This window comes from Anomaloglossus baeobatrachus, chromosome 7 (assembly GCF_048569485.1).
Source record: "Anomaloglossus baeobatrachus isolate aAnoBae1 chromosome 7, aAnoBae1.hap1, whole genome shotgun sequence".
NCBI lineage: Eukaryota > Metazoa > Chordata > Amphibia > Anura > Aromobatidae > Anomaloglossus > Anomaloglossus baeobatrachus.
Genome location: NC_134359.1, coordinates 60,132,954 through 60,160,393, shown reverse-complemented (window position 1 = coordinate 60,160,393; position 27,440 = coordinate 60,132,954). Strand labels below are relative to the sequence as shown.

At 43.7% G+C, this 27,440-nt stretch overlaps 1 protein-coding gene across 4 annotated transcripts in view; it reads right to left on the bottom strand.

Moving 5' to 3' along the window:
• Positions 1-27,440, bottom strand: part of RAPGEF4 (Rap guanine nucleotide exchange factor 4) — a 419,418-nt gene that overhangs the window by 41,743 nt on the left and 350,235 nt on the right. For all 4 annotated transcript variants that reach the window (XM_075317338.1, XM_075317339.1, XM_075317340.1 and 1 more), the window contains 5 exons: positions 23,410-23,437; positions 22,442-22,520; positions 13,030-13,176; positions 5,023-5,120; positions 4,535-4,660 (listed from right to left, as the gene is read on the bottom strand). In XM_075317338.1, the coding sequence (XP_075173453.1) occupies positions 4,535-4,660; positions 5,023-5,120; positions 13,030-13,176; positions 22,442-22,520; positions 23,410-23,437 (478 nt within the window). The remainder of the gene's footprint in view (positions 1-4,534; positions 4,661-5,022; positions 5,121-13,029; positions 13,177-22,441; positions 22,521-23,409; positions 23,438-27,440) is intronic.

Sequence of the window (27,440 nt, the reverse complement as noted above, 5' to 3'; positions counted from 1 at the left end):
TTATCGCCAAAGGATGCGAAATGTATCATTTTATAAAAGATCCCCATTTTATAGAAAAGCTTAAATAAAAGATCTTAATATTCTAAAGTAGCAGAAAACCAAAATCTGAGTAGCTACAATCCGGTAACATAACAAGTAAAGCCTGCTTTACACCTTACGATCCAGCATACGATATCATATGTGATCGTAACCGCCCCCATCGTATGTGCGGCACGTTCAATTTGTTGAATGTGCCACACATATGAGTAACCCCCCGTCACACGTACTTACCCGTCCATACGAACTCGATGTGGGCGGCGAACGTCAACTTCCTGGAGTGGGAGGGACGTTCGGCGTCACAGCGACATCATGCGGCAGCCGGCCAATAGAAGCGGAGGGGCGGAGCTGAGCGGGACGTCAACATCTCGCCAACCTCCTTCCTTCCGCATTAGCGGCCGGGAGCCGCAGGACGCAGGTAAGATCTGTTCATCGTTCCCGGGGTCTCACACACTGCGATGTGTGCTACCCCGGGTACGATGAACAATCTGACGTTCAATTCATGAGGAATGAACGACGTGCGTGTGATGAACGTTTTACCGTTCAATCACAATCGCACGTAGCAATTACACACTACAATGTACCTTACGATGCCGGATGTGCGTCACTTACGACGTGACCCCGCCGACACATTGTAAGATACATTGCAGCGTGTAAAGCGGGCTTTAGGGGTGCAATGGATATGATCACAGGCAGTAGCGTAACTTGAATCTTGGGGGGCCCCAAAGCCAAATCTCCAACAGGGCCCCCAGATATATCGAAGTCTTTAATAGTAATAGTCTTTTTATATGAGCTAAAGAAGATATCTTGGATGGATGGAAGGGGGTCAATCACCAAGCTGCCGTGCAGGAACAGACTTCCGAGTTCGATATACCAAATAGTGATATAATTCTCTATTCGTTTCGGAACTCCTTCATCAGGAAAAATCACAGGTGAACTAAATGTTTCCTGATGAAGGAGCCTGTGCTCCGAAACACGTAGAGAAATAAAATCAATATTTGGTACATCAACTCTGAAGTCTTTTCCTGCACGGCAAAGCGGTGGTTAACCCCTTCCATCCACAAAATCTTCTGTACATCCACTACGGGGACTGCAGCAGTTGAGAACCATTCACTACATGCACTACACAGTGGTTGTGACTGTTCACAACCATCCCAGGTGAGCGCCTCTCGCTAATCCTACACCTTAAATCCATCCAGGTAAGACCCTATCTGCGCCTTTTTGTCTTTCCAGCTACTTCATCTGCTTTATGAGCTAAAGAGACCTTTTGAGCCCCGTAGTCTTCAGGGCCCGGGTGAGACTGCATCCCCTGATCCTATAATAGTTACGCTCCTGATCACAGCATCTATAGGTAGTGGTAATATGTAATTGGAGAGAAAAAGTAAAAAAGCAGCATTGAGGTACAATGGCATATGTTCATGGCTTATACTGGACCATCCTCGATTGTATATGCTTCACCTTGGTTATAATTTAAAAAGATACCATACCCAAATGTCATAAATTGCTTTATACTAGAGATTAGCAAATTGATTTGCAGAGTCCATGGCTGGTAGAGAGGAGCCCTACAAACCTTCTTCTACCTGCCAGAATCACTAGCTCTTCTTTTGATATACCGGCCCAGGTTGACGTCATTGTCGCATTGTGACGCACTCATGATGTCGCGGCAGGCTGGCTTATCAAGAGAGGAGACAGGGATTCCAGTTGGTATGAGGTGGTCGCAAGGCTCCTGTCTGGTGGCCATGAACTACTGAACAGGCCATTGGAACAGGGTCCTGCGAATTGAATCACTCATCTCTACTTTATACTTTACCAGTGCTACTCTTTACAATTTTAAACAGGTACTCCTAAAATCTGCACCCTGTATTACATTGTTTCACGCCTAGGGGAGATTTATTAAAAAACTAACAAGTTGTTTTGGGAAGGAACTAAAGCGGGCTTTACACGCTACAATATCGCTAGCAATTTCTAGCGATATCGAGCGTGTAAGCACCCGCCCCAGTCGCACATGCTATATCGTGTGATCGCTGCCGCAGCGAACATTATCGCCACGGCAGCGTCACACGCACTTACCTGGTCGGCAGCGTCGCTGTGACTACCGAACAATCCCTCCCTCAAGGGAGAGGGACATTCGGCGTCACCGCGACGTCACTAAGCGGCCGGCCAATCAAAGCGGAGGGGCGGAGATGAGCGGGACCTAACATCCCGCCCACCTCCTTCCTTCCTCATTGTGGCCAGAGGCAGGTAAGGAGACGTTCCTCGCTCCTGCGGTGTCACACACAGCGATGTATGCTGCCGCATGAGCGATGAACAACATGGCTAAACAACCCTTACCGATTTTTGAGTTTGGGACGACCTCTCCATGATGAACGATTTTCCCCATTTTTGAGGTCGCTTAAGGTCGCTGGTAAGTGTCACACGCTGCGATATCGTTAATGACGCCGGATGTGCGTCACTAACAACGTGACCCCGACGATAAAACATTAACGATATCGTAGCGTGTAAACCCCCTTTACTCTTAATCTGTAGGGTATATAGGCGTAGGTTCAATCATCCTTCTTATATCATACTGTTTTTGTCTGATTACTACATGTGCTTTTTTATTTTACATACACCTATACATACTTGAAAATTAAAGGTACATTCTGAGCTACATAATTATCATCTATCCACTAAATAGGACATAAGTGATATAATGATGTGGGTTCCATTGTAGGTCCCCCCATCCCCCCCATTGTTCACCAGGAAAAAGACATTGTGAGACCTGTCTTTTTTCTGTCTCTTTCCTGGTTTAAAGACCACAACAAACAGGAATTGATGGGTCCAGTTTTCTGCACTTGTATCCTGCTGATAGTTTTTCTCATCCTCAAAGACTGGGACCTCTCACGATTCATGTTTATCTCTGCTGTTGCAGAGTTGTCATTGGTGCCTGTTCTGGCAGTCAGTTTTTTCCGGAGCGTGGCCGGTGGGAGGAGCCTATCCCTCCGTGCCTCGTTTGCAGGATCACGGCACCTTATCATGGTGTCATTTCCATCAGACTGAAGCCAGTTAAAGTTCTGCTCTGCAGTGTGTTTGCTGGTGCCCGTAAGTTTGCCTGATCCTGCCCATCTACCTTGTCTGCCCTCCCTGACTCCCAGCCACCAGACTGTGTCCATCCTCTCCGACTCCCGTCCTCATTACTGCATCCGTCCTCCCTGACTCCCGTCCTCATTACTGCATCCGTCCTCCCTGACTCCCATCCTCCTGACTGTGTCTGTCCTCCCTGACTCCCGTCCTCCCCTTCCGGCCCCTTCTCTGTTGTTCCGTCTCCGTGTTCTCCCATTACTACCTGTTCTCTCGGATCCCGACCTCGGCTTGTTACTGACTCCAGTATAGTTTTCCTCCAGTCACTGACGATGCCTCTAGGCTTATGACCTAGCTCTCCCTTGACTCTGACTCCACCTCTTCCATGGTACTGCGTGATCTCCTGGCTCTGACTTCAGCTCAGACTTTCCCTGACGGATCCACAGGTGGAGCTAGTGACACCTAGTGCATTCATCACCACCCTACGTATACCAGGAGTTCTGGCTCCCCTGCTGGTATATTACATGATCCACATTTATGGAGCGAAAAAGTTGCAGTTGCATCTTAGCCCTGAAACCCAACCCAATATGAAAAGACCAAAACTGATAAATAACTGAGATAGTTGGGGGCCCTGTTGGAGATTTTGCATTAGGGCCCACAAGCTACACTAGTGTCAATACTGATCTAAAAATTATCAACTACTCAGTGGAGAGCTGATAATTTATGGAGATCGGTATATCGTTATAACTGGGATCTGATGAAGAACAAGCAATAGGATTAGAGCTGGGGTGCACAACTTGTTCTGGTCCAAAGATCCACGGATTTCCAAAGACCACCCCCCAAAAAAACATAAAGTGATATTAGCTATTAAGAGGTTTATGGCAGCATAGCTAAGGTATATATAATAAATGTCTAAAAAAAAATGCAGGTTCCACTATCAGTACTCCCATATATCTGTAGAATGAGGGTCCTCTTCTCCCTAATCAGAACTCTAGAGAGAGAGGATAAGACCCTGCACGCCTGTAACTCTCTATTAAACTCTATGAGAGTTGTGGTAACTTGCTGCATTTCACAATTCCCTTAGAATAGAGTAGTGAGAACTGTATGCATAGGAAGCCATGACTAACTCATATGACTGTCTGGAGTGCTAAAAAGAAATAAAGGAACCCTTATCTCTTCATGTATTGGGGACCCAGATATGGGTCTCCATTACTTCTGAGCAACATCCTACTCTTCTTCTGCCTGACATGGAAGCTACCTTATAAAGGTTGGGGGCTGCACAAAATGGCACAAGGGGCTGCACAAAATGTTGCGGTGTGCCGCAAGTGGTCAATGGGCTATAGGTTGTAAACCCCTGTATTACAGAGATATATTACAGGTATATTTTTTTCTTGGTGGAACATACTGTAGATAAAATTGTTGAATATATTCTGCCCACCTCGTGAACACAGTTGAAGAGGTCCCAGTCATGGATTGTCATCTGGTAAGCTAAGTCTTTTGAACTCATAAGTTCAAATGTTGACATAGTTCCGGTAGATGGACCTTCCTGTTCTGGAAGTGGAGTCTACATGACAAAAAATTAATGTTATTCATAGGCAACACAGTTACCATATTAAAGTTCTATATTGTTATTGTCATTCACAGTATTAGTTGAGTCTAGAAAAATGTGGAAGAGCAATAGGAACATGTTAGAAGCTTACAATTTCCAAGTAGGAAGAAATCATGGATAACCCTCATTAACATGCTGATTGCGGTAGGTCCAGCAGTCCCCACAGACATTATTATAATTGTCTAGATCCACTGACCAAAATCTGATGTTATATGTTAGTAATAGTTATTAATATCATACCATTAAAATAAATACACTGCACTCTATAAAATGGCAACCATATAACGGGACTATTCCAATATCATAAAATCGCATACCAACGAATCAAACTGATCTCGAGGACAAGCGAAGAGCCGTCCATTCACAGTGAGCGTTGTAAACACAGAGATCTCATTTGGCTTCAAAACCCCTTTTTCTGGAAGCAAAAGAAAAAAGACGATGAGCGCACGTTCAAACAGAACATAGCCGGCATTTCAAGTGCGTGAACCTGGACTGCAGACATTTTTTGTGTTTTCTATATAAAATGAATCTATATTCTATTTTAGTTCTAGTGATCCACAGTTACAACCTTTGTTATACTCCAGAGCGGCTATCATAATTCTGCTGACTTCACAGAAGTCTACTAGTAGTCTGCGTTGTAGAGCGTGTGGTACATTAAAGTTAGCTAAAATACAAAAAATGAAACATGGCCATAGACATTAAAGCAGGGTTCCCCAACTCCAGTCCTCAAGGCCCACCAACAGTGCATGTTTTCAGGACTTCCTTAGCATTGCACTGCTGTTGGAACCAGCACCTGGGCAGGTAATTACATTAACACCTGTGCAATACTAAGGAAATCCCAAAAACCTGCACTGTTGGTGGGCCTTGAGGACTGGAGTCGGGAACCTCTGCATTAAAGGATCTCACATAATTTTAGTGAATCAAGAAATAGTTAAAAAAGACATATTAAAAAGATTTGATTGGAGAGTATATACAGGTGAAAAAATTCCCTGGGGTGAAACCGGTATAATGATAATCTCAGTATCAAAACCATATTATATCAACTTTATGGAAAAGTTCACGTGTAACAAATCAAAGTAACATGAATAAATAAAGTGCTACGGTACTTAGAATATCAGTATACAATGTTTTTACCTATAAAGGCCAACAGAGACAATATTTATATAGATGGCTATAAGAACATGCTTAATCGAGTATTAATATTACAAAAGCATAATTGTACATCATCATAATCAAATGTAGAGTAAAACAATATGTTCCATCTATGATGGCAGTACTATGCAGTAAATGTACAAATATCAATGATTATGCTGATATAATCACAAGTGTGTACTGGTACAGGTGATAAATAGAAAAAAGGCCAGTGAAAGAGTCTAAATTCACTCACTGTGATGTATCGTTACATTGTATGTAGAGATGAAGGTATTAATTCAGAACCATGATTATATATCAGCATCTGAGTAATGATACATACCAGGAACCCCAGGGGTGCTCCCAACGCGCGTTTCGATGTCTCTTTCAATGGAAACATGTTGATCACATGCTGACATATAATCATGGTTCTGAATTAATACTTTATCTATATCTATCTATCCAATATCTATCCCTCCAATATCTATTTTCTATCTATCTAGCCAGCTCTCTCTCTATCCATTTATCTCTCTATCTAGTTCTTTATCTATCTTCTAGCTCATCAATTAGACTAAATGATCTCATTCCTATTCATCATAAAGTATTACTTTCTGTAAAATAATCTTACATAGATAAAAGAATAAGTGCAGCCTTTTTTGGGAGTGGGAGCAATCTACAACATTGTACAGGTTACTGCCTAATAACACTGGCTGCTACACTAAATGAAGGAAGTTTCCATGGTTATGGCTGGTAATAATGGCCCGCTGTCCCACTTCATATTTAGATTCTAAATCCTTCAGAATGTGGCACAATCTAAACATAGTGCGCGGTGTTGATAGTATGGGTAAGAGCTTCTCCTCTCACATTCACAGAGTTTGTTTGAAGAACCGGTGTGAAAGAAATGATTATAAGATGTAAACTGAACCTGCTGCTGCAAACGTAATTGATTGAACTATTAAAACATCGATATGCCATCACTTATGGTTAGCGAGGGACTGACCTCTAGGACCCCCACCAATTCTGACAATGACAGGACCACCAGCTCTGCTCTGTTTGACTGCTACGATGCCGGGAACTGCAACCTGCCCCATTCACTTGACTAAAAGATAGTGGAAAACAGCAACGGGACTGCAGTACTATTTCGAATTGATGGGATCTATAAGATCATCAACGGAACAGTGCAGTAAGGGAGATATGTATCATAGAGGTTAACAGCCTAGGTGATGGAAGCCCGGAGGCAGGCTCCAGCATGTTAAATGCTAAAATGGTTAATAGGGTGTGACAGGGTCAGGTTTACAAGCAGTCAACGAGATGGGTGGGAATGACTGCTCACATATCCTCACCATGGGGTGTAGTACTTGAAGTAAAATAAAGACCTGTAGTCTCAGTCTGTGTTTGTGTGTTGAGGTGTGCAGACCTCCATCAGTGTTGCTCTAGTCAAATACTGGGATGTTATTCTGAGCGGGCGGACCCCTGCACCATTATATGCACTTGTATTTTTCAGTTTTTATTTATTTTTGTGCTGGAAAGAGGCTGTTTTGTGTTTGTTCTACTGAGCAGTTTATGAAAACTGAATAAACCAGCAGGACATTAAAATGAAAACCATTCTTGGGTCTACCTCAACAAGCAGGTGAGTGAGCCACCTCCTTAAATTTGGTACTAGAAGTGTGGGCAAGATTCCCAGTGAGCATGTGCTGCTGCAGACAATCTGCATGTCCTGGGTGAAGGCGGCCATAATTATGGAAGTGCAGTAGCACAAAATGGAAGAGCTAATCAAGCAGCTACTACAGGTTAATCTAAAACAGCAGCAGCATCATGAGCAGCAGCGATAACAGCAGCAGCAGTTTCAGGAACAGCAACGTCAACTGCAACAATAATGGTAGCAACAGCTGCAGCAGCAGATTATGGTCCAGGCTCAGATACTCTTCTCTAGGGAGGCCACTCCAACCATGAGTCAAGGTGATGATGCACAAGTCCAGAAGGCAATAAGGTGGGCCATACAAAAGATAACCCCGGGGGACGATATTGAGGTGTTTTGATGGTTTTGAAAAGGTGGCAGAATGGGAGAGCTTACCTCCGGAGCAGTGGATGGTGGTACTGGAACCATATCTAACCAGACAGGCCCAGAAGGCCTACTGTGACCTGGAATTGCTGGACACAAAATAATATGTTAAGTTAAAAATGGAAATATTGGCACGCTTAGGAGTGACTCTGACTGTCAGGGCATGAGGTGCACCATTGGACGTATCAGGGAGACAAACCTCTCTGCTCCCAAATGCTTGACTTGTTGCATTTAGTCTAAAAGTGGTTACAGCTGGAGTCCTCCACCCCAGCATGGATAGTCGAGAAGGTTGTCATGGATCGATTAATTCACTCCCTTTTGAGGCTGGTGCAGTCCTGGTTTGCCCAGAGAAATCCCTGATGACCTGGTGGGCTGGTGCAAAGGTATCAGGCTGTTGACAGGTCTCTGGGTAAACCAGGGGCTATAGCATTGTCATACTGGGATTCCAACATGTGAGGTGAACAAGCATAAGAAGTGTACTAGAGCCCCAAGTGGGGGGCATCCAAGCTCCCTAAGGACAGCCGAGCTATTGCCAAAGGATTTAAAAAATTACGTAATTTGTTGGAGGTCTCATTCATGGCACAAGTCACATAGTTGCCTACTGCCCCATGACCACTGAGCCGATGGACTGCCGTATGGGTCCAATTTCTTCAAATAATGCTTATCTGGCCTGCAGTGTGGACTCTTTCGGTGAGGGGCCACAGAAATGTTTTATGTCAATCAACGGAGTGCCAATGATGAGACTGTTGGACTTTGGGAATTTGGTGACCGTGGTAAGGGCCACACTCCCTCATCGGCTGATTCAAAGGAAAATGATGGGCGTCCGCTGTATCCATGAGGACACGAAGGACTACCCAGTGGCCAGGTTCGTCATTGAGACAAACTGTGGCACTGAATCCCAAATAGTCAGCATGGTTAAGGTCCTGTAAACACCCTGTTATAACAGGGCGGGACTTTGCCTTATTCAGGGACTTGTGGCGGTGTCTTGTTACTCAGGTCACCCTTAAAAAAAACCTCATCACAGCTGGAGCGTGATGGGTTTCCATCTTGTGTACTTGTGGGTGATGAGGAGTAGGCAGCGTTCCGTTGGGCCAACATTCCTGAGCTGTGGGTTTCTGGGTGAAACTTTGGAACAGAAGGACCTAATGCTTAAAGGGGCATTTGAAAATGTTACAGTTATAAATGGGGTTGCTCAGGAGCTGAGGGCCAAAACCAGGTACCCATACTTCGCTGTAAATTGGGACTTGTTGTATCGGATTACCAAGCAGAAAGATGAAGTAATACAGCAACTCTTGGTACCAGGGTCCTATAGGCATAAGGTGTTAGACATGGCCCATTCTCATGTCTTGGGTGATCATCTTGACGCAGACAAAACACAAGAGCGAATCTTTCTACTGGCCTAGATGTCGCAGAGATTTTGAACTATTAAAGGTCCTGTCCCACCTGCCAGCTAATTGCTTTGGTCGCTCACTTCTGTAGTTCCTCAGTGCTGTTACCCATCATAGAGGTCCTGTTTGACCGAATTGCTATGGATTTGGTGGGACCCCTGGTCAAGTCCGTCAAGGGGCATCAATATATCCTAGTTATTCTAGACTTTGCGACCCGATACCCAGAGGTGGTACCACTAAGGAACTCCTCCACTAGGAGTATTGCCTAAGAATTGGTCCATATATTCTCCGGGATAGGACTGCCAAAGGCAGTCCTGATGGACCAAGGGATACCCTTCATGTTCAAAGTAAGGGGAGATTGTGTAAAGTCCTCCAGATTACACAACTTAAGACATCGGTGCACAATCCACAGTTGGTTGGTCTCGTAGAGAGGTTCAACAAAACCTTGATAGCCATGCTCAGGAAGGCCATAGAGAAAGATGGTCGGGACGGGGGTTCCCCAGGCCTCTACGGGGTTTTCTCTGTTTGAATTTCTTCTGTTTTTCATCTATTTATTTGCCTTGGATAAAGCTGTTTCGGAGTGCTTTGCACCCACTGTATTATTTTTGTTTTGTGCTGTTCCAATTTTTTTTATCTATCTATCCATCTATCTATCTATCTATCTGCAGAGATGTCCCAATTCAGCTACTCAGGGACCTGTTGTGGAGATGGGGCATTGATGAAGATCTTTGGTAACTCTTCATGTTTCTCACTCAGGAAAAGTTCTGCATTCCTTCTTTTTTTCCAGTGCAGATTTTTTCTTGTCTAACGCAGAGCATTGGCGTGGGGTCCCCTGACATCTGTCTGTGGCCAGTAAACTCAGGACCTCTAGCATAGTAGGCAGAGAGTTTAGCAATGAACCACAGGCAGCATTTCTAAGTATATGAGGATTTTCTCTGCTTAAAGACCTAAACAATATTTTTTTTTCTTTACATCTATATTGTACTGATTACATAGAGATATGGTATACCTCTAAATATTACTACATCTTTATTACCTGTATATTAGGGGTAAAATAGAAGTTGGAGTAATCACATTTTTACAACGCTTTTTAAAACTTCCTGTCACTAACCAGTAAATAACAGACATATTTGGCCCTTGTAGTCGTAACATGTACAATATACTAAACATTTTATGGTGATTGGTTAATGGTGTAAAAATAAAGGGGGGGGGGTTGTCCATTAAACTCATCTAAAAATTAATAAAAAAATATAATGTTGACTTATGTGTTTGGAAAATGGTCCTTACAAACTAATATAATGAAGCTTACTAAAAAAAAAATATGGTTGTTAACACTATAAATGAATGAACAAAACAAAAAAATATCTGGCAACCTGAACAAGTGTATCAAAAAATGTCATTGTGTTTATGCATGTGTTACATGAGTACTACACAGGGGATCTTCACCATCTGTCACTGTGTGTCATGGCCTGGTGTGATCTCAGGGAGATCTGGGATGAAAAGATCACAGCGCACTGTGGATCACAGATCCACTTTAATGCGTGCTCACCATTTGCCCTGAATTGGAGTGTATTTAATTCCATCGGGTGCTAAACGGGTTAAGATCATTTCTTCCCTGCTGAGATCTAACAGATAGTTGTAACCTCAGCTGCAGCCACTACTTTCTGCTATGAATATCCGCTCCTCACTCCTCCCTATGCCGGCTATAGCTCATACCTAAACTGACCATGTTGAAGGAGCTCGTTGCTGCATAGCTGTGGTGTCATTTCTATTGCAGCTGTGAAGGTTCCTACAGAAGAAACCTTGGAGTGCTTTTTGTTGTGTGTTTCCCCACCGGTTTGTCTTACCTACCTTGTGTTGTCTTATTGTAGTGGTGAGACTAGTGTCTCACTGGCCTCCACCACTCAGGGTGAGTTCAGGGTCAGCAAGGGCCTAGGCATGTGATCGGTACACGGGGGAAAGGACCAGTCTAGGGATATTAGGGAGTGCAGCGATCAGCCTCAGGTGAGTGTTAGGAGGTGACCCCACTCACTTCTCCCTAACGCAAAGGTCTACCATTGTATTGTGTTCCCTCTGCGTTGTATCACTCGGCAGGGGTTTTCCTCTTCCCCGGTGTAACAACATCCAGGTGGTTCCACTGTGTTTGCTGAGAGACCACTCGAACCTTGTGTGACACCTGTAGTCACATCGTAACATTTTGTCTATGTACCTCATATCCAGTCTCAGACTCACCCACAGGGGAACGGGTAAAACCCTCAGTGAGTGCCTGTGCAGGAATGGGCCCCCCTACTCCATGTATATGAGCAGTAGCTGGCACATTTCACTATTTGCAGACAAAAGCAGAATCTCAATCAATCAATTAACAAATTACCCAGTTTATTAATATATAGAAGCATAGTTGCACTTGTGAGTGAGGCTAATGTAACATTTGCATGTAACTGTCACACGGTATTTAGCTGTAAACTTGCCGAGTGTCATGGCGGCATCAGACGCTGTTCAGACTAAAGACACTCCAAAGTATGCTTCCTCTGGTGCTTCTGGGTTGCACAGGAAGGCTCGGACATTAACAAGCCGTGTGCTCAGTAGTGATGTGACTAGCAAGAGTTAATTTCTGCTAGCCTTCTGGTTAACTTTTGGATCACATGTTGTGGGAGACCTATCACAGGTACTCCCCGCCTTTTTAAGATGGCGGAATCTGCCTTCCCATGCCGACTATAGCAGTTGCTAACCTGGTCTGTGTGCTATTGTGTTCCTGTTGCTCATGATGTACTGTACGGTACTTGGTGTGCTATGGAGATCCTCTAGTCATTTGATTATTTCCTCCCGATTATGTATTGTCATATATCTCCGTTTGTACTAGCTGTGTGATCGAGTTTTGGTTTCCCCATTTGTCCATATCTGTGGGTTCATCACTCCTGTCCCGGTCCTCCCCTGGGTTGGGGGAGAGGGGATATTATATCAGGGCTGGCCAGGAGCAGGGCAAGGAAGGCGGTCCAGACATCGTCACCATTAGACGTATACCTGGGGGTAGAGACAGCTAGGGCCAGTCTAGGAGCTTCGGTCCCCTGTTATCCCCTGTCATCCCGTGACAGTAACTGAACAGTGGACCCCAGAGTCAATCTTACTGGTGGGCCCTTAGCACCCCAGTCTGACACTGCTTGCATCCATTTCTCCATTCATCTATTTACCTAGAATCTATCCATTCAGCAATCTGTCTTCAATGAGCTGCCTTATGACTAGCTGCTATTTTATAAGAACATGGATGGGATTGATAGAACCAAAGTTTTGAAAAACATCAAAGTTTGCAGTCAGGGGTGCACTTGGAGCCATATCCGTGCACTACTCACCACAATACAGATCAAAAACCTCTTGCCTGTTTATACTTATTTGTTATCGAGTTTCTGGAGCTGTTTTCTCAGTAACAAGACAAGGACACTGTGCGCTGTGAAGGGCCATTTCTGTAAAGTGAGTCGTTTTCCCGCACACTGCTAGCTGATCATTTTAGTAATATTTTGGGAAATGGCAACTCTGTTACCCTGTAAGGCGGCACTGTAGCCGTCTTCGGCAAAGACATGCTTCCAGCACCCAGCTTGGCCTATTTACTCAGTAGGGGACCGTACTGTTGTTTGTAATCAACTGAAATTATCTCAAAACGCTTTTATAAAACCATTGCTATTTGTGTGTTTAACCTTGAGTTTTTAAATTATTTTCTATGAGTGGAGGGAATGATAGTCAAACAGTACCTCCTGCAGAACTGATCTTCACGAGTATCAAGGATTCTCCGGAGCCCAGTTTATCTGCGACAGCAGACAGCACTTCCTTCACCGAGGCCGACACCTGTACACGTATGGTGGTGTATGTGTGATCAATGCAGTACACCTTGAAAAGAACTGCAACGACAAAATACAATCATCAGACGTAATAAGAATGTATGACCGGTATTATCGAGAGGAACACAGTATGTCACTGAATTCTATTTATTTCTTGCTGCTTATATAGCACCAGCATATTCTTCAGGCTAGCATTAGTCCTAGTCCCCGGTGGACCTCACACAGTAATCTTTAACACAAGGGTCAATTGAATAAAAAAAAATAAAATTGCGGTAAACTATTATGTTTGTGAAGCGTAAGAGAAACCTCTCACAAATATAAGGAGAATATAAAGTGGGTGAAATAAATAGTGAACGAGTCACCAATTTTCAAAACAAATGGATTTGTAAAGATTTCGTTAACAATTCACAGAGGCAAAGAAATCAAACCATAGATGTCTGTAAATTTAGTGATGTGCAATAATGAGAAATGATCCAGGGGAAAACTATTGAACCTGCTTACTGAAATGTATTTAATACTTTCAACAAAAGCCTTTGTTGGTGAAGAAGCTTCAAGACACCTCCTGTATGGAGAAACTAGTCACATGCATTGCTCAGGTGTGATTTTGGTCCATTCTTCCACACACTCTGTAAATCCTGAAGGCCCTCTGGGCTCCTTCTATGAACTTTGAGCTTTAGTTCTTTACATAAATTTTCTATTGGCGTAAAGGGGGTGTTACACGCAGCGATGTCGCTGGTGTAAGCACCTGCCCCCGTCGGTTGTGCGTCACGGTAAAATCGCTGCCCGTGGCGCACAACATCGTTAGGAGCCGTCACACGGGACTTACCTGCCTAGCAACGTCGCTGTGCCCGGCGAACCGCCTCCTTTCTAAGGGGGCAGCTCGTGCAGCGTCACAGCGACGTCACACGGCAGCCGCCCAAAAGAAGCGGTGGGGCAGAGATGAGCGGCCGTAACATTCACTTCCTTCCGCATTGCCGGCGGCCGCAGGTACGGTGTAGTTCGTCGCTCCCGAGGTGTCACACGTGGCGATGTGTGCTGCCTCGGGAACGACGAATAACCGGAGACCTCTACAATCAACGATATTTTGAAATGAACGACGTGTCAACAATGGACGATAAGGTGAGTATTTGATCATTAACACTCGCTCGTTGCTGTCACACTCAACGACGTCGCTAACGATGCCGGATGTGCGTCACTGAATCCGTGACCCATGCGATATATCGTTAGATCCGTCGTTGCGTGTAACGGGGCCTTAAGGTCCGGTGATCGGCTCGGCCATTTTAGCAGATTTATTTTCTTTCTCTGAAACCAATTGAGAGTTTCCTTGGCTGTGTGTTTGAGATCATCGTCTTGCTGAAATTTCCACCCTTGTTTCATCTTCATCATCCTCAGGACAGACTGTGGATAAAAGAAGCGCAATAGGGTCTTACCGATGTATAATATGGTGACTTTTTAAAGGAAAACTGCTCACCTGGATTGGTTGTGTGTCTCACAACCAATATAGAAACGTATAACAGCTGCAGCCGAACCCACGTGCCAAAGGCAGAAGCAAAACAAAAACAAGATAACTGTGGTATACTCCGCGCTGCTGTACAAAGAATCACTCAAAGTAATAAAGCAATGTGGGTGGATTATTCTACGCGTTTCAAAGAGATATCCCCTCTTCTTCCTCAGGAAAATCCACCAGTCCATTGCAGAGGAACCGTACCTACACATTGCAAAAACAACTTAATTTTATTAACATTAACAATGCAATGTGTAGGTACGGTTCCTCTGCAATGGATTGGTGGATTTTCCTGAGGAAGAAGAGGGGATATCTCTTCGAAACGCGTAGAATAACCACCCACATAGCTTTATTACTTGGCGTGATTCTTTGTACAGCAGCGCGGAGGACACCACAATTATCTTCATCATCCCTGTAGATGGCAGCAGATTTTTATCAAGAATGTCTCGGTACATTTGTCCATTCACCTTTCCTTCAATTATACAAAGTTTTCCCTATGTTGAAAAACAGCCCCACCATGATAATCCCATCTCCATATGTACTGTTGGTATGTTTTTTTGGGAGGGGTAATATGCAGTGCCTTTTAGCCTCCAAACATGGTGTATATTATGCCATCCAAAAAGTTCAATTTTGGTCTCATCTAACCAGGCACTATTCTCCAAGGATTTCCCGGGCTTGTCTAAATCTTGTTGAGAAAACTTGAAATGCTTTTTGTTCAGCAATGGAGTCTTGTGTGGTGAGCCATGGATGTTGAGAGCGTTAATTATTGTTTTCTTTGAAATAAACCTGCTAATTCCATCTCTTTCTGTAGCTCTCCACAGGTGGTCAATGGCTCCTTGGACAACTCTTCTGATAATTCTTCTCACTCCTTCATCTGAAATCTTGCCTGGTCATGGCCGGTTTATGGTGAAATTTCTGGATTATTGCCGCAACAGAGCTCACTGGAACCATCAGTAGTTTAGAACTTCTTCTGTAATCAAAGCTATCAGTATCAGCAATAATGTTGTGAAGGTCTTGAGACAGCTCACTGGTTTTACCCATCATCAGATGTTTCTTGGGTGGCACCTTGGTAATGAGATACCTTTTTATAGGCCATCAGATGAACTATCTGATATTATTTTTCACTAAGTGGCAGGATTGCTTTCTAATTACTGACAGATTTCAGTTGATGTCATGACTTTCCATGGCTTTTTGCACCTCTCTTTCTTCACGTAGTCAATACTTTTTCCATCTGTCATTTTTCATTATTACACATACTACTTAATTTATGGACATCTATGGTTTGATTTATTTGCCTATGGGGATTAAATGGGATGTTACTGACGTCTGGTGAAAAATTCATGTCACTAGCATCTTTAGAAATATATTTACTTAGGAAATTGGTGACGTGTTCAATACTTATTTCACCAGCTGTACACATACTGTATGAATAGAAACACTGACACATCTACATATTATATCTACAAGAGCTTTTAGACACATTCAACATCCATAGCCATTTATATGGAGTTGGTAGTACTTTGCAGCTATAAAAGCGCCCACATTTCTAAGAAGGTTTTGGAGGTGTCTTTGTCAATTTTTGCCCATACATCCAGAAGAGCATTTGTGAGGTCAGATATTGAAGTTGGAGGAGAGGCCAGGCTCACAATCTCCATTCTCGTGCATTCCAAAGGTGTTGGATGGGGATCTTTGCGGCCAGTCATGTTCTTACACACCAAACCCTCCCAAACATGTCTTTTTGGACCTTGCTTTGTGGACAAGGTCCATAAAGTACAGTCAGATGCCAGATAAAGAACCAGGATCCGTCACTCAACAGATTACATTTCCACTGCTCCAGTGGTGGCTGTTTTACGCCACTCCATCCAACGCTTGGCATTGTGTTTGGTGATGTCAGGCCACATGCAGAAACCCATCCATGGGCAGGAGATCCCTCTATCAGTCCATCAGATTGTTCCCTATGGCTGCCAGATGTTAGGTCTAGAAGGATGCATGTCAGTGTTATAATGAGAAACATAATACAGGTCAAAGCAGATGTATTGCAGTGTAATATATGACGGATTATGTTGACTGAAGGAAAAGTCCCCAAGTAGGTTAAAAATTAAAAGTAAAAAAAAAAAAAAGACAAAAATAAAATTAAAAATAATGTACAAAACCAAAACAAACTAAAAATACCTTCTTCCTTAAAAAATAAGCTAAAAAAATATACATAATTGGTATCAAAATGCTCATAACATCCCAGACAGAAAAAAAATCACGTTAAAAAATGTCAACTCATTCCAGAAAAAAAAAATTCTGCCTCTCAGACAAGATATTATATATTAAAGATAGATTTATATATATAGAATTTATTGCATAAAAGTAGGAGAAAAGTTGTTCCATTTGTTATTGTCACTGTCGTACTGACCCATAGAATAAAGTTAACAATTTCCAACATATTACTTGTGCCCCGAAATGGTACCATTAAAAAATATAAAAAAAATGATGGTATATAAAAGTTGAAATTGCTCGGCTATCTCAATAACTGCAGAGTTCAAACCACCATTAGTATTAAAGAGATTGTCCATTACTTTGACATTGATGGCAGACCCATAGAATAGGTCATCAATGTCTGATAGGTCGGGGTCCGACACGCTGCACCCCGCCAATCAGCTGTTTTCGGTCCCGGCAGTGGAAGCAGGCAGCCGGAAATGCTTAGTTCCGGCGCTTCTCTATCTTCTGATAGCTGCTGTGGCCGGACACTGCACATGCGTCTCGTATTGATTAGAATGGGAAGCGGATATGCAGTACCCAGCCGTGGCCACTATCAGAAGACGGAACAGCTCCGGAACTGAGCATTTCTGTCCTCCTGCTGTCGCCGCCAGGACCGAGATCAGCTGATCGGCGAGGGCTGCGGCCTGTCGGACCCCGGCCGATCAGACATTTAAGACCTATCCTATGGATAGGCCATCAATGTCAAAGTAGTGGACAACCAATTTAAAGTCAGCACAAAAACTGAAGCTTCATAACATGGGTGTCCAGGGCCGAGCAGCTGTATGCAAGCCATACATCAGCAAGCACAATGCCAAGCGTCAGATGGAGTGGTGTAAAGCTCGTCAACACTAAAGGGTGCTTACACGCTGCGATAACGCTAACGATATATCGTCGGGGTCACTGTGTTTGTGACGCACATCTGGCGTCATTAGCAACATCGCAGCGTGTGACGCCTAAGAGCGACGATCAACGATCGCAAAAACGTCAAAAATCGATGATCGTTGACACTTTTCATAATATCGTTGGTGGTGCATGCCGCTGGTTGTTCGTTGTTCCTGCGGCACCACACATCGCTGTGTGTGACACCGCAGGAACGACGAACATCATCCTACCTGCGATCACCGGAAAGGAGGAAGGAAGGAGGTGGGCGGCATGTTCCGGCCGCTCATCTTCTCCCCTCCTCTTCTATTGGGCGGCTGTTTTGTGACGCTGCTGTGACGTCGAACGCACCTCCCCCTTGAAGGAGGGATTGTTCGGCAGCAACAGCGACGTCGCTGAACAGGTATGTGCGTGTGACGCTGCCGTAGCAATCTTGTTCGCTACGGCTGCGATCACCACATATCGCACGCACGACGGGGGCGGGTGCTATCGCTCGCGACATCATTAGCAATCGCTAGCGATGTCGCAGCGTGTAAAGCACCCTTAAGGCTGAAGTTGTTTGAGCTGCAAAGTTTGAACCAACTCCTTATTACTGCCTTTGAATTTTTAATGGGATGTTAAAAAGCTCCTGCAGCTGCAATGTGGAGGTGTTCCAATACTTTGTCCCTCTATGAGTATAACCCATATATTTCTTCCTGAATTTAACCTGCGTTTACTTTGTTATCGGGTGCTAATTACTAAGCCTTAGCAATAAATTTTCCCATAATGATGAGCAAACTCAGCCATGTCCATCATCTCCGCACATTACTGGAAAGCTCATATTATCCGTCTTTCTAGGCGCCTGCCTCATCGGAAGGTTTACAATCTTGTCTTAGCGCAGTGGGCATATGAATATTTTTTCTGAACATCCAGTTTAATTCTTCTACCACGCCAAGAGGAAATGATCTGACCCTTTACACCAGGAACACTATTTGCTCTATGACTCGTGAACTACCTATATGGAAAGAAAAACCATTTACTAGTAAACTGACCCAGAACAACCCCGAAACTCTGCTCTAAAGATTGTTTATGGCCACTTGATACGGCCGTTTAACCAACCAATTTCCTTTCCCTTGTTTCTTTCATACCCTGACCTTTGTATCTGTAATTGGCTATAACACTTGTCCCCCCTGCTACAGCGAGCCGATGGAATATGAAATCCAGCGTAGCAGAAGCCGCCGGCGTCACACTCCATCTCCAACTCTGTTAGAGTCCTGACAATTGATGAAGAATTACAAGGAACACCACAACGGCCAAGAACAAATACACCGGAAAGCAGGTATCGAAAGATGAAAGTCAAGAAAGGCACATAGCTCACAATACTTCAGAAACTTCCCTTATCCCCCTAATATAAAGAGAACCTGTCCCCCATCTAAACAAGTGTCAGTGAGGTTTTTACCACCTAGTAATGTAGTATACCCCTCCAGTCCAGCATACCTTACAGAGGGGACTTTGATCTATCTACTAAAACCCTCAAACTTCTCCCATCACTTCTAAAAGGACGTGGAGGAAGTGCAAAATTGTACAATTTTTTTTTTTTTGCACCAGACAATTTCCGTACTAAATGCCTTCATTTGTGTTTCAATTCCTGTCTAGTGATGGGTGAACCCGAACTGTAAAATTCGGGCTCCTTACTGGATACCTTGTATCCATTCACAGACCCCGAACACGGACTTCTCAGGAAATCCATGTTACTGTTCAGGTTTGGCTGCCTGGATAAAAATATAAAAAGGAAGCAAAATGTGAGAGCGGTGATGTCAGTGAGTTCACCTGAGGTTACAGCTGGCGGTTCCCAGGGTATCCCAGGTGAACTCGATGAACACAATGCTGGATTATCAGCTTAGGCTATGTGCACACGCCGGCAATCTGACTGCAAGCAATCACAGACGATGTCACAGAGTGTGGGCGAGGGAAGCAGAATTCATGATATTTAATGAGCGAACCTGGAAGCAGTGTGACAGCTGCACGGAAACTCAGTAACAATAACTGTCTTGCTTTAATCACCATTTTGCTCCCTTTGGCAGGCCGCTAGCTCTTACTAACACCATTTTATAACTCTTAAGTTCGGTTCCCTTAGATTTATATGGGGTTCGGTGTCCAGGGTCAAATTCATAACAAGTCTATTCCCAAACCAGACTTTTTTTTCCCCTTCTTAAGTCCAGCAGGAACCGCTGAACCCAAACACCTGCGGGGTTGCCCATCTCAATTCCTGACTATCTTAAAGAGGTTGTCCAATCCCTAAAACTTACTTTCTTAGTATCTATTTTTAAAGCATAATTACTTTTGTAAATTACCTTACCATTCCCCATTTTTTTTTACTTTGCTTCCGGTGACGTTCTTTTTGAGTCTCCCAACATGCAGTGAGGATTCTCAGATCGTCACTCCCCAATAGCTTCTGTCACCGCCCCATATCACGTCCCAAATAAATAGTGCTGAAAGGAGCTGAGAGTGTCACCTTATCGTCATTTTTTACAGCTTCTTTCACTACCCTGAAACGGGTAATTAGGAACTTCCTTCAAATCAATATTCAATACATCAATAGGGAGAAAGAAGCTGGAGGGGTAAAATAAGCTTTGGGGAGAGACTACAGCACCACGCCTTCATGACAACCCATTTTATGGATGTGAAAGAGGCTGTGGGAAGTGACTGCAGAGCCACCCACTTTTGACAATGTATTACAGGGCATGAAAGAAGCTGTGAAGAGGGAAGGCAGCACCACCCCCTGATGACAACCAGTTTCAGGGTGTGGGAAAAAAATGTGAAGAGTGAAAGAAGAGCCACCCCTGATGACAAGCAGTTTCCCGAGGTGAAAGAAACAGTGAGGAGAGACAGCATAGCGTCCCCTGATGACAATCAGTTTCTAGAGGTGAAAGAAGCAGTGAGGAGAGACAGCATAGCCTTCCCTCATGACAAGCAGTTTCCGGAGGTGAAAGAAGTAGTGAGGAGAGACAGCATAGCCTCCCCTGATGACAAGCAGTTTCCGGAGGAGAAAGAAGCAGTGAGGAGAGACAGCATAGCCTCCCCTGATGACAAGCAGTTTCCGGAGGTGAAACAAGTAGTGAGGAGAGACAGCATAGCCTCCCCTGATGACAACCAGTTTCCGGAGGTGAAAAAATCAGCGAGGAGAGACAGTATAGCCTCCCCTGATGATAACCAGTTTCCGGAGTTGAAAAAAGCAGCGAGGAGAGACAGGATAGCCTCCCCTGATGACAACCAGTTTCCGGAGGTGAAAAAAGCAGCGAGGAGAGACAGCATAGCCTCCCCTGATGACAACCAGTTTCCAGAGGTGAAAGAAGCTGTGAGGAGTGAAAGAAGAGTCACCCCCTGATGATAACCAATTTTAGGGTGAGAAAAAAGCTGTGGAACGTAACAGCAGAGCCACCCCCTTACGACAACCAGTTTAAGGGCATGAAAGAAGCAGGGAGGAGTGAGCGCAGAGCCACCACACCCTGATGATAACCCGTTTCACGTCGGGAAAGAAGCGGTGGGGAAGGACTGCAGCGCCACGCCTTGATGATGTTCCACAATGCATGCTGGGAGATGAAATGGAACATCACTGGAAGTAAAGTAAGAAAAAGACAAAATGATAGGAACTTCTTAAATATAGAAATCTACAAAAGTGATTATGTTTTACTAGTAGATCCTTTGAAGATAAGTTTTAAGTATCAGATACCCCTTCAAATATTATGTCAGTGAATATTTACATTTAGAGACATCAAATCTGTACATAGAAAGTCCTGTTCTCATCTAAGAAGTGAATACAATTCTGGACAATCCTCTGTGAGCTAAAAGGGGTTTTCTGGTCATATGATATTGATGACCTATCGGTAGGGTAAGTCAGTGGTGATCCTACAGCTCACACACCCACTAATGAACTGTCATTTCTGGCGGCTGGGTGTAAACAATGAATAGCGCAACACTACATAGCTCCATTCAATGTAGCAGCCGCTGCCGTGTACTGCAGAACAGCTCACATTCAGGAGAATAAAGGGGGTGTTACATGCAGCGATATCACTAGCGATATCGCTGGTGAAAGCAACCGCCCCAGTCGTTTGGGCATCACGGGCAAATCGCTGCCCGTGGCGCACAAAATCGTTAGGAGCCGTCACACGGGACTTACCTGCCTAGCGAGGTCGGTGTGTCCTGCGAACCGTCTCCTAAGGGGACGGTTCGTTTGGCGTCACAGCGGCGTCACTAAGCGGCCGCCCAAAAGAAGCGGAGGGGTGGAGATAAGCGGCCGTAACATCCCGCCCACCTCCTTCCTTCCGTATTGCCGGCGGCCGCAGGTAAGCTGTACTTCGTCGCTCCCGAGGTGTCACACGTAGCGATGTGTGCTGCCTCGGGAACGACGAACAACCTGCGTCCTCTACAATCAATGATATTTTGAAAAGGAACGATGTGTCAACGATGGACGATAAGATATTTTCCATCGTTAACGGTCGTTCCTTGCTGTCACATGCAACGACGTCGCTAACGATGCCGGATGTGCGTCACGGAATCCGTGACCCCGGCGATATATCGTTAGGTCCGTCGCTGCGTGTAACGCCCCCTTTAGAGATGATCTGAAGGAGATAGAAGCATGGGATGGCTGGAGGACAAGACCTTTAGGGCAATTAATAAGCCAGGAGCCCAATATTTCACATTTGCACTTACGTTCATCTGTGCTTCTTATGGGCTGCCTCTTCTGCAATCTCTCATCTCCAGTGCTGAACTGTCGTAAAAGCACTTTGTGCTGGTAATAGTAAGAGAATAAATGTTCAGTTAATCCATCACTATTGACGCCTTGGTCAATCAACGTGAAGTGGTCACTCCCAAGATAAGCAAGTAGGTTATTCTAACACAATGACATTTTGGGTTGACATGTTCCATGAAGGGATAGTTGTGCAACCATAGTACAGTAGTAGCAACAAAAAACACATATATAATCACTGGATGCAGGTTATTAAAAAGAGAAAAAAAAAATATATATATATATATATATATATATATATATATATATATATATATATATATATATATTTCAGTCTTTCAACCTCATAGAAAACTGTATTGCACTTTTCACTTTATTTTCCAAACTTGATGCTTTTTTCCCCCACACTTCAGTGAAAAAGTAGGGAACCCAATATAAAAATCAATGTATTTAGTAGATGGAAATAAGTCATTAATCTGTAATGTCAATTAGAACATAATATTAACCAAATTATTTAGTGATGAGGCCCCCACTGAACCCCAGAATAAGGCTCTGCTGCTCCTTCTTGAATGAAGCAATGGTCTTGCTTGCTTGCTCACCAATGCTCAATTCATTGTCTATAATACTAATGGAGATGGCAAAGAGCTGTACTTGGAGAGGGCGCACATATGGGACCACTGGCCCCGGCAATTGGGCCCCTAGTGATCAGCCAATTATGCTCTATCGTGTGGGTAGGTGATAAGTTGGTATGGTGGGTAAAGTCTGTTAAAGCCGGATTGGCACAATGTGGGCAAAGAGAGACGCGAGAGACCAGACTGGCAACAGACAGGCATTTTTCCACTTCAATTAACATTATTAATCAGATTTTTATTAAAACAAAAAGGGGGGGGGGGCAAATAACTAATTTAATACATTCCACTGTTTCACTTACTTTCTTTTGTCCTTTTCCATCATCTGACCTATAAAATATGAATATATACAGATTTTTTTTCAGAAATAAACACAAATAACCTTACCTTTTTACAGACAGATACAGAATCATAAAAAAATGGTCTCTTTAGTGAAAGGAAATATGCCACAAATATGGACATGGCACTACATAGTGAAACTCTAAAAGTTCAACTCTGGTTTGACTCATAAGGGTACTTTACACGCTGCGATATCGCTAACTATTTGTCGTCGGGGTCACGGTGTTTGTGACGCACATCCGGCGTCTTTAGCGACATCGCAGCGTGTAACACGTACGAGCGACCTTCAACGATCATAAAAATCGTTGTTTTTGGAGAGGTCATCCAAACACCAAATATCGTGGTCTGGTGAGTAACGAGGTTGTTTGTCGTTCCTGCGGCAGCACACATCGCTATGTATGACACCACAGGAACGAGAAAACTCACTGTACCTGCGTCCCGCCGGCAATGAGGAAGGAAGGAGGTGGACGGGATGTTACATCCTGCTCATCTCCGCCCCTCCTCTGCTATTGGGCGGCCGCTTAGTGACACCACTATGACGCCGAACAAATCCCCTTAGAAAAGAGGTGGTTCGCCAGTCACAGCGACGTCGCTAGGCAGGTAAGTGCGTGTGACGGGTGTAAGCGATGTTGTGCGACACGGGCATCGATTTGCCCGTGACGCACAACCGACGGGGGCGGGTACGCTTGCTAGCGATATCGATACCGCAGCGTGTAAAGTACCCTATACTTTGAGGCCTAACTTAACAGCCCCCTTTAATTCCAAGGTCTGTATTATATATATATATATATATATATATATATATATATATATATATATATATATACATATACACATATACAGTGTGTGTGTGTGTGTATATATATATATATGTATATATATATATATCTTTATATATATATATATATATATATTTATATTTTTATATATATATATATATATATATATATATATATATATATATATATATATACATGCACATATATAAATATATATACACTGGAGATCAAAATTAGAGAACAATGTATGATCACTTGCTTTTTTCAGAAATAATGTAATCTACATTGATCAACATTTGAAGGTTTTCTGAAAGGGGTGCACCATGCCACTAGAACAGTGTTTTACGGGTTATCAACATAAAACTTTTATTTTGCCAAAACCTGATGATGATAATTAGAGAACAGCAATGACTGTAGCACAGATAAAGGTTATAACTAAATTTTTTGAATGTAACAACAGTCACCGATCAGTAGGACGTGTACAGGCCGTCGCTGTGAATGACTTCAGCACATCTGCAGCCACAGGACATCACTAGTCTCTCACACTGCTCTGGTGTGATTTTGGTCCACTCTTTTTCCACAGTTCTTTGACTGTTGTGGGTTTCTTGGCCATAACTTTTTTCACCAAGGATTTTCCAGAGGTTTCCTATTGGGTTTAGATCAGGACTCTGGGAGGCCATTTCATTGTTTCAATGTTTTATGTTTCAAGGAGCTGCTTTCCTAATTTTGCTGTGTGACAGGGGGCATTGTCCTGCATGAAAATTGCTTGCTGACTGAGTGATAAATACAAGTAAGACACCACGTGTTGTTTAAGGAGGTTGTGATCCACACTTGCATTCACTCTGCCATGTAGCTATATGAGAGGTCCAACTCCTGCTGCAGAAAACAATCCCCAAACCATGACACTTTCTCCACCGCCTCTCACTGACTTCTTAACACACTTTGGGTTCAGTCTTTCCCCAGTTTGTCAACAAACATATTGTTTCCCATCAGACCCAAATAAATTAAACTTGCTTTCATCACTAAATGAACTGTGGAGCACTTCTCCTCTGTCCACACAACATGCTACTAACCAACGGTGAGTCTAGCCTTTTCATTCTTTTTGATAATGAGAGGTTTGGTCACTACAGAGTGGGCTTTTTCCAAATGCTCTTAAACATTGTGACGAGACAGATCCTTACCCTGTTCAGTGCTGAACTGGTGAGCAATTCCAGCTGCAGTGTTGAAATGATTACCCATAGAGATTCTCCGCATTATCCTGCCCTCTCCTGCATTTGTCTTTCTAGGATGACCAGCCTTATTGGGGGACTTGAAAGAGTTTGTGATGTTGTAAAGATGCAATATTCTTGAAATCACAGACTTGGAAAGACCAACGTCTCTTACTATGGCTGATAGGGTCACCCATTTTGCCTTCATCTGTACAACCTGCTGCTGGAGGGTTTCAGTCACTTTGGGACAGCCCACCATGTTTGCAAATTCACTACAAATTGGAAAGTCAGGCTGCCAGTTACATAGGGTTTGTCAGATAATTATGGAAATTAGCACCAGGTGCTAGATTAACACCAATAACTTGCAGGTATCTGAAAGTGTTCTCTAATTTTGATCACTATTCTTTTTCATTTATCTCATTTCCATTTTTATTACGTGCTTTGTAAAAAATGAATTTGTGAAATAAGCTTAAAATACTGCGAGTTTCCTCATGTTAGGACATAATCTTATAGGACGACACAATGATCGCAACATTTAGGAAATTGTGCGCTGTCTCTAATTTTGATTTCCAGTGTGTGTGTGTGTGTGTGTGTGTGTGTGTGTGTGTGTGTGTGCGTGTGTGTGTGTGTGTGTATGTGTATGTGCATGTGTATGTGTATGTATATATATATATATATATATATATATATATATATATATATATATATATATATATATATACACACACACACACACATATATATATATATATATATACACATACATATATATATATATTATAAATAACACAGAGCTTAGAATTACAGAGGTTGTCAAGTGAAAAGTCAAGATGTCTGCACAAAATAAATAAATATATTTTACCCACCTATGAATCCCCCCCCACCTCCGTTATACGACATATGCTTAAGAAATCGCTGTTGTTCTTTGAAAGTCTCCTTAGTGTGACGCTGACAGCAGGGTTGACAACTATAAACTAATTACACGGCTGCATTTTAATGATGATTACAGACATCCCCATTGTGTGGCTAAGTTTACAGTATATCGCTGACTTAGGTCCCTGATCCGCTTGTGTTTATTATTACTACTTATTATGCTTTGTTATTATGGCGCCACAATACTCTGCAGCGCTTTACAGTCGTGATCATCACTGTGCCCATTGGAGCTCACAATCTAAATCCCTTATCAGTATGTCTTTGGAGTGTGCAAGTGAATATCGGAGAACTTGGAGAAAACTCCAACAAATACAGGGATAACATACCAACTCCATACATATGCTGTTGTGGCGCTCCTGATGCTTCAGGCGCCACAGGGTATTACACCTCCTTTAAGGGGTAATATCCATCCCGGGTTAGGAGGGGGATAACTGCCGGTGCCTTCACAAAACCACACACATAAAACAATAAGGTTCTTTCCCACAGGGGTTGGACTAGGGCAGACAGGGAGATTAGCCATCATGGCGCATGGGACTTCCCCAGTCGCTAGGACAACCACTGGGGGCGGACATCGCTTGGGGTAAGGTGTAGGCGCAACCATCTCACTTGAGCAGACTTTCCCGAGCACAGCTTGGGATAACCTCTCGCACAGACAATGGGAGTAGAGTGTTTCATTTTCTTCGTGGGGTCCATGACTTGGAGCTGGAGGCTCGGCCCGGGTTCCAGATAGCAAACGGGGGACACTTCACTAGAAAGACTTCCATGGGCACCGGCGGTTACCACCAACTATCCGGGATCGGCTAGAGCCCATCGTGGCAAAGAACGGTACTCTGGGGCAGCGCCTGAACTACCAATGAGTAAAAGACCTGGAATCGCAGCCCCTGCCTCTGTCTCTCATTTGCCGGTGCCGTCGCCCAGAGCACCAACGGGGACTACCACTACCCCTATCAGTCACCCATCATCTTCCCCGGGGTAACCCCACTCCACCTGTGGGGACACCATCTCGGCTGCGACCTTCACCATCAGCCCTGGAGAGCAGCACCAGCAGCGGCGGCCCATCTCTGGCCGCGGACT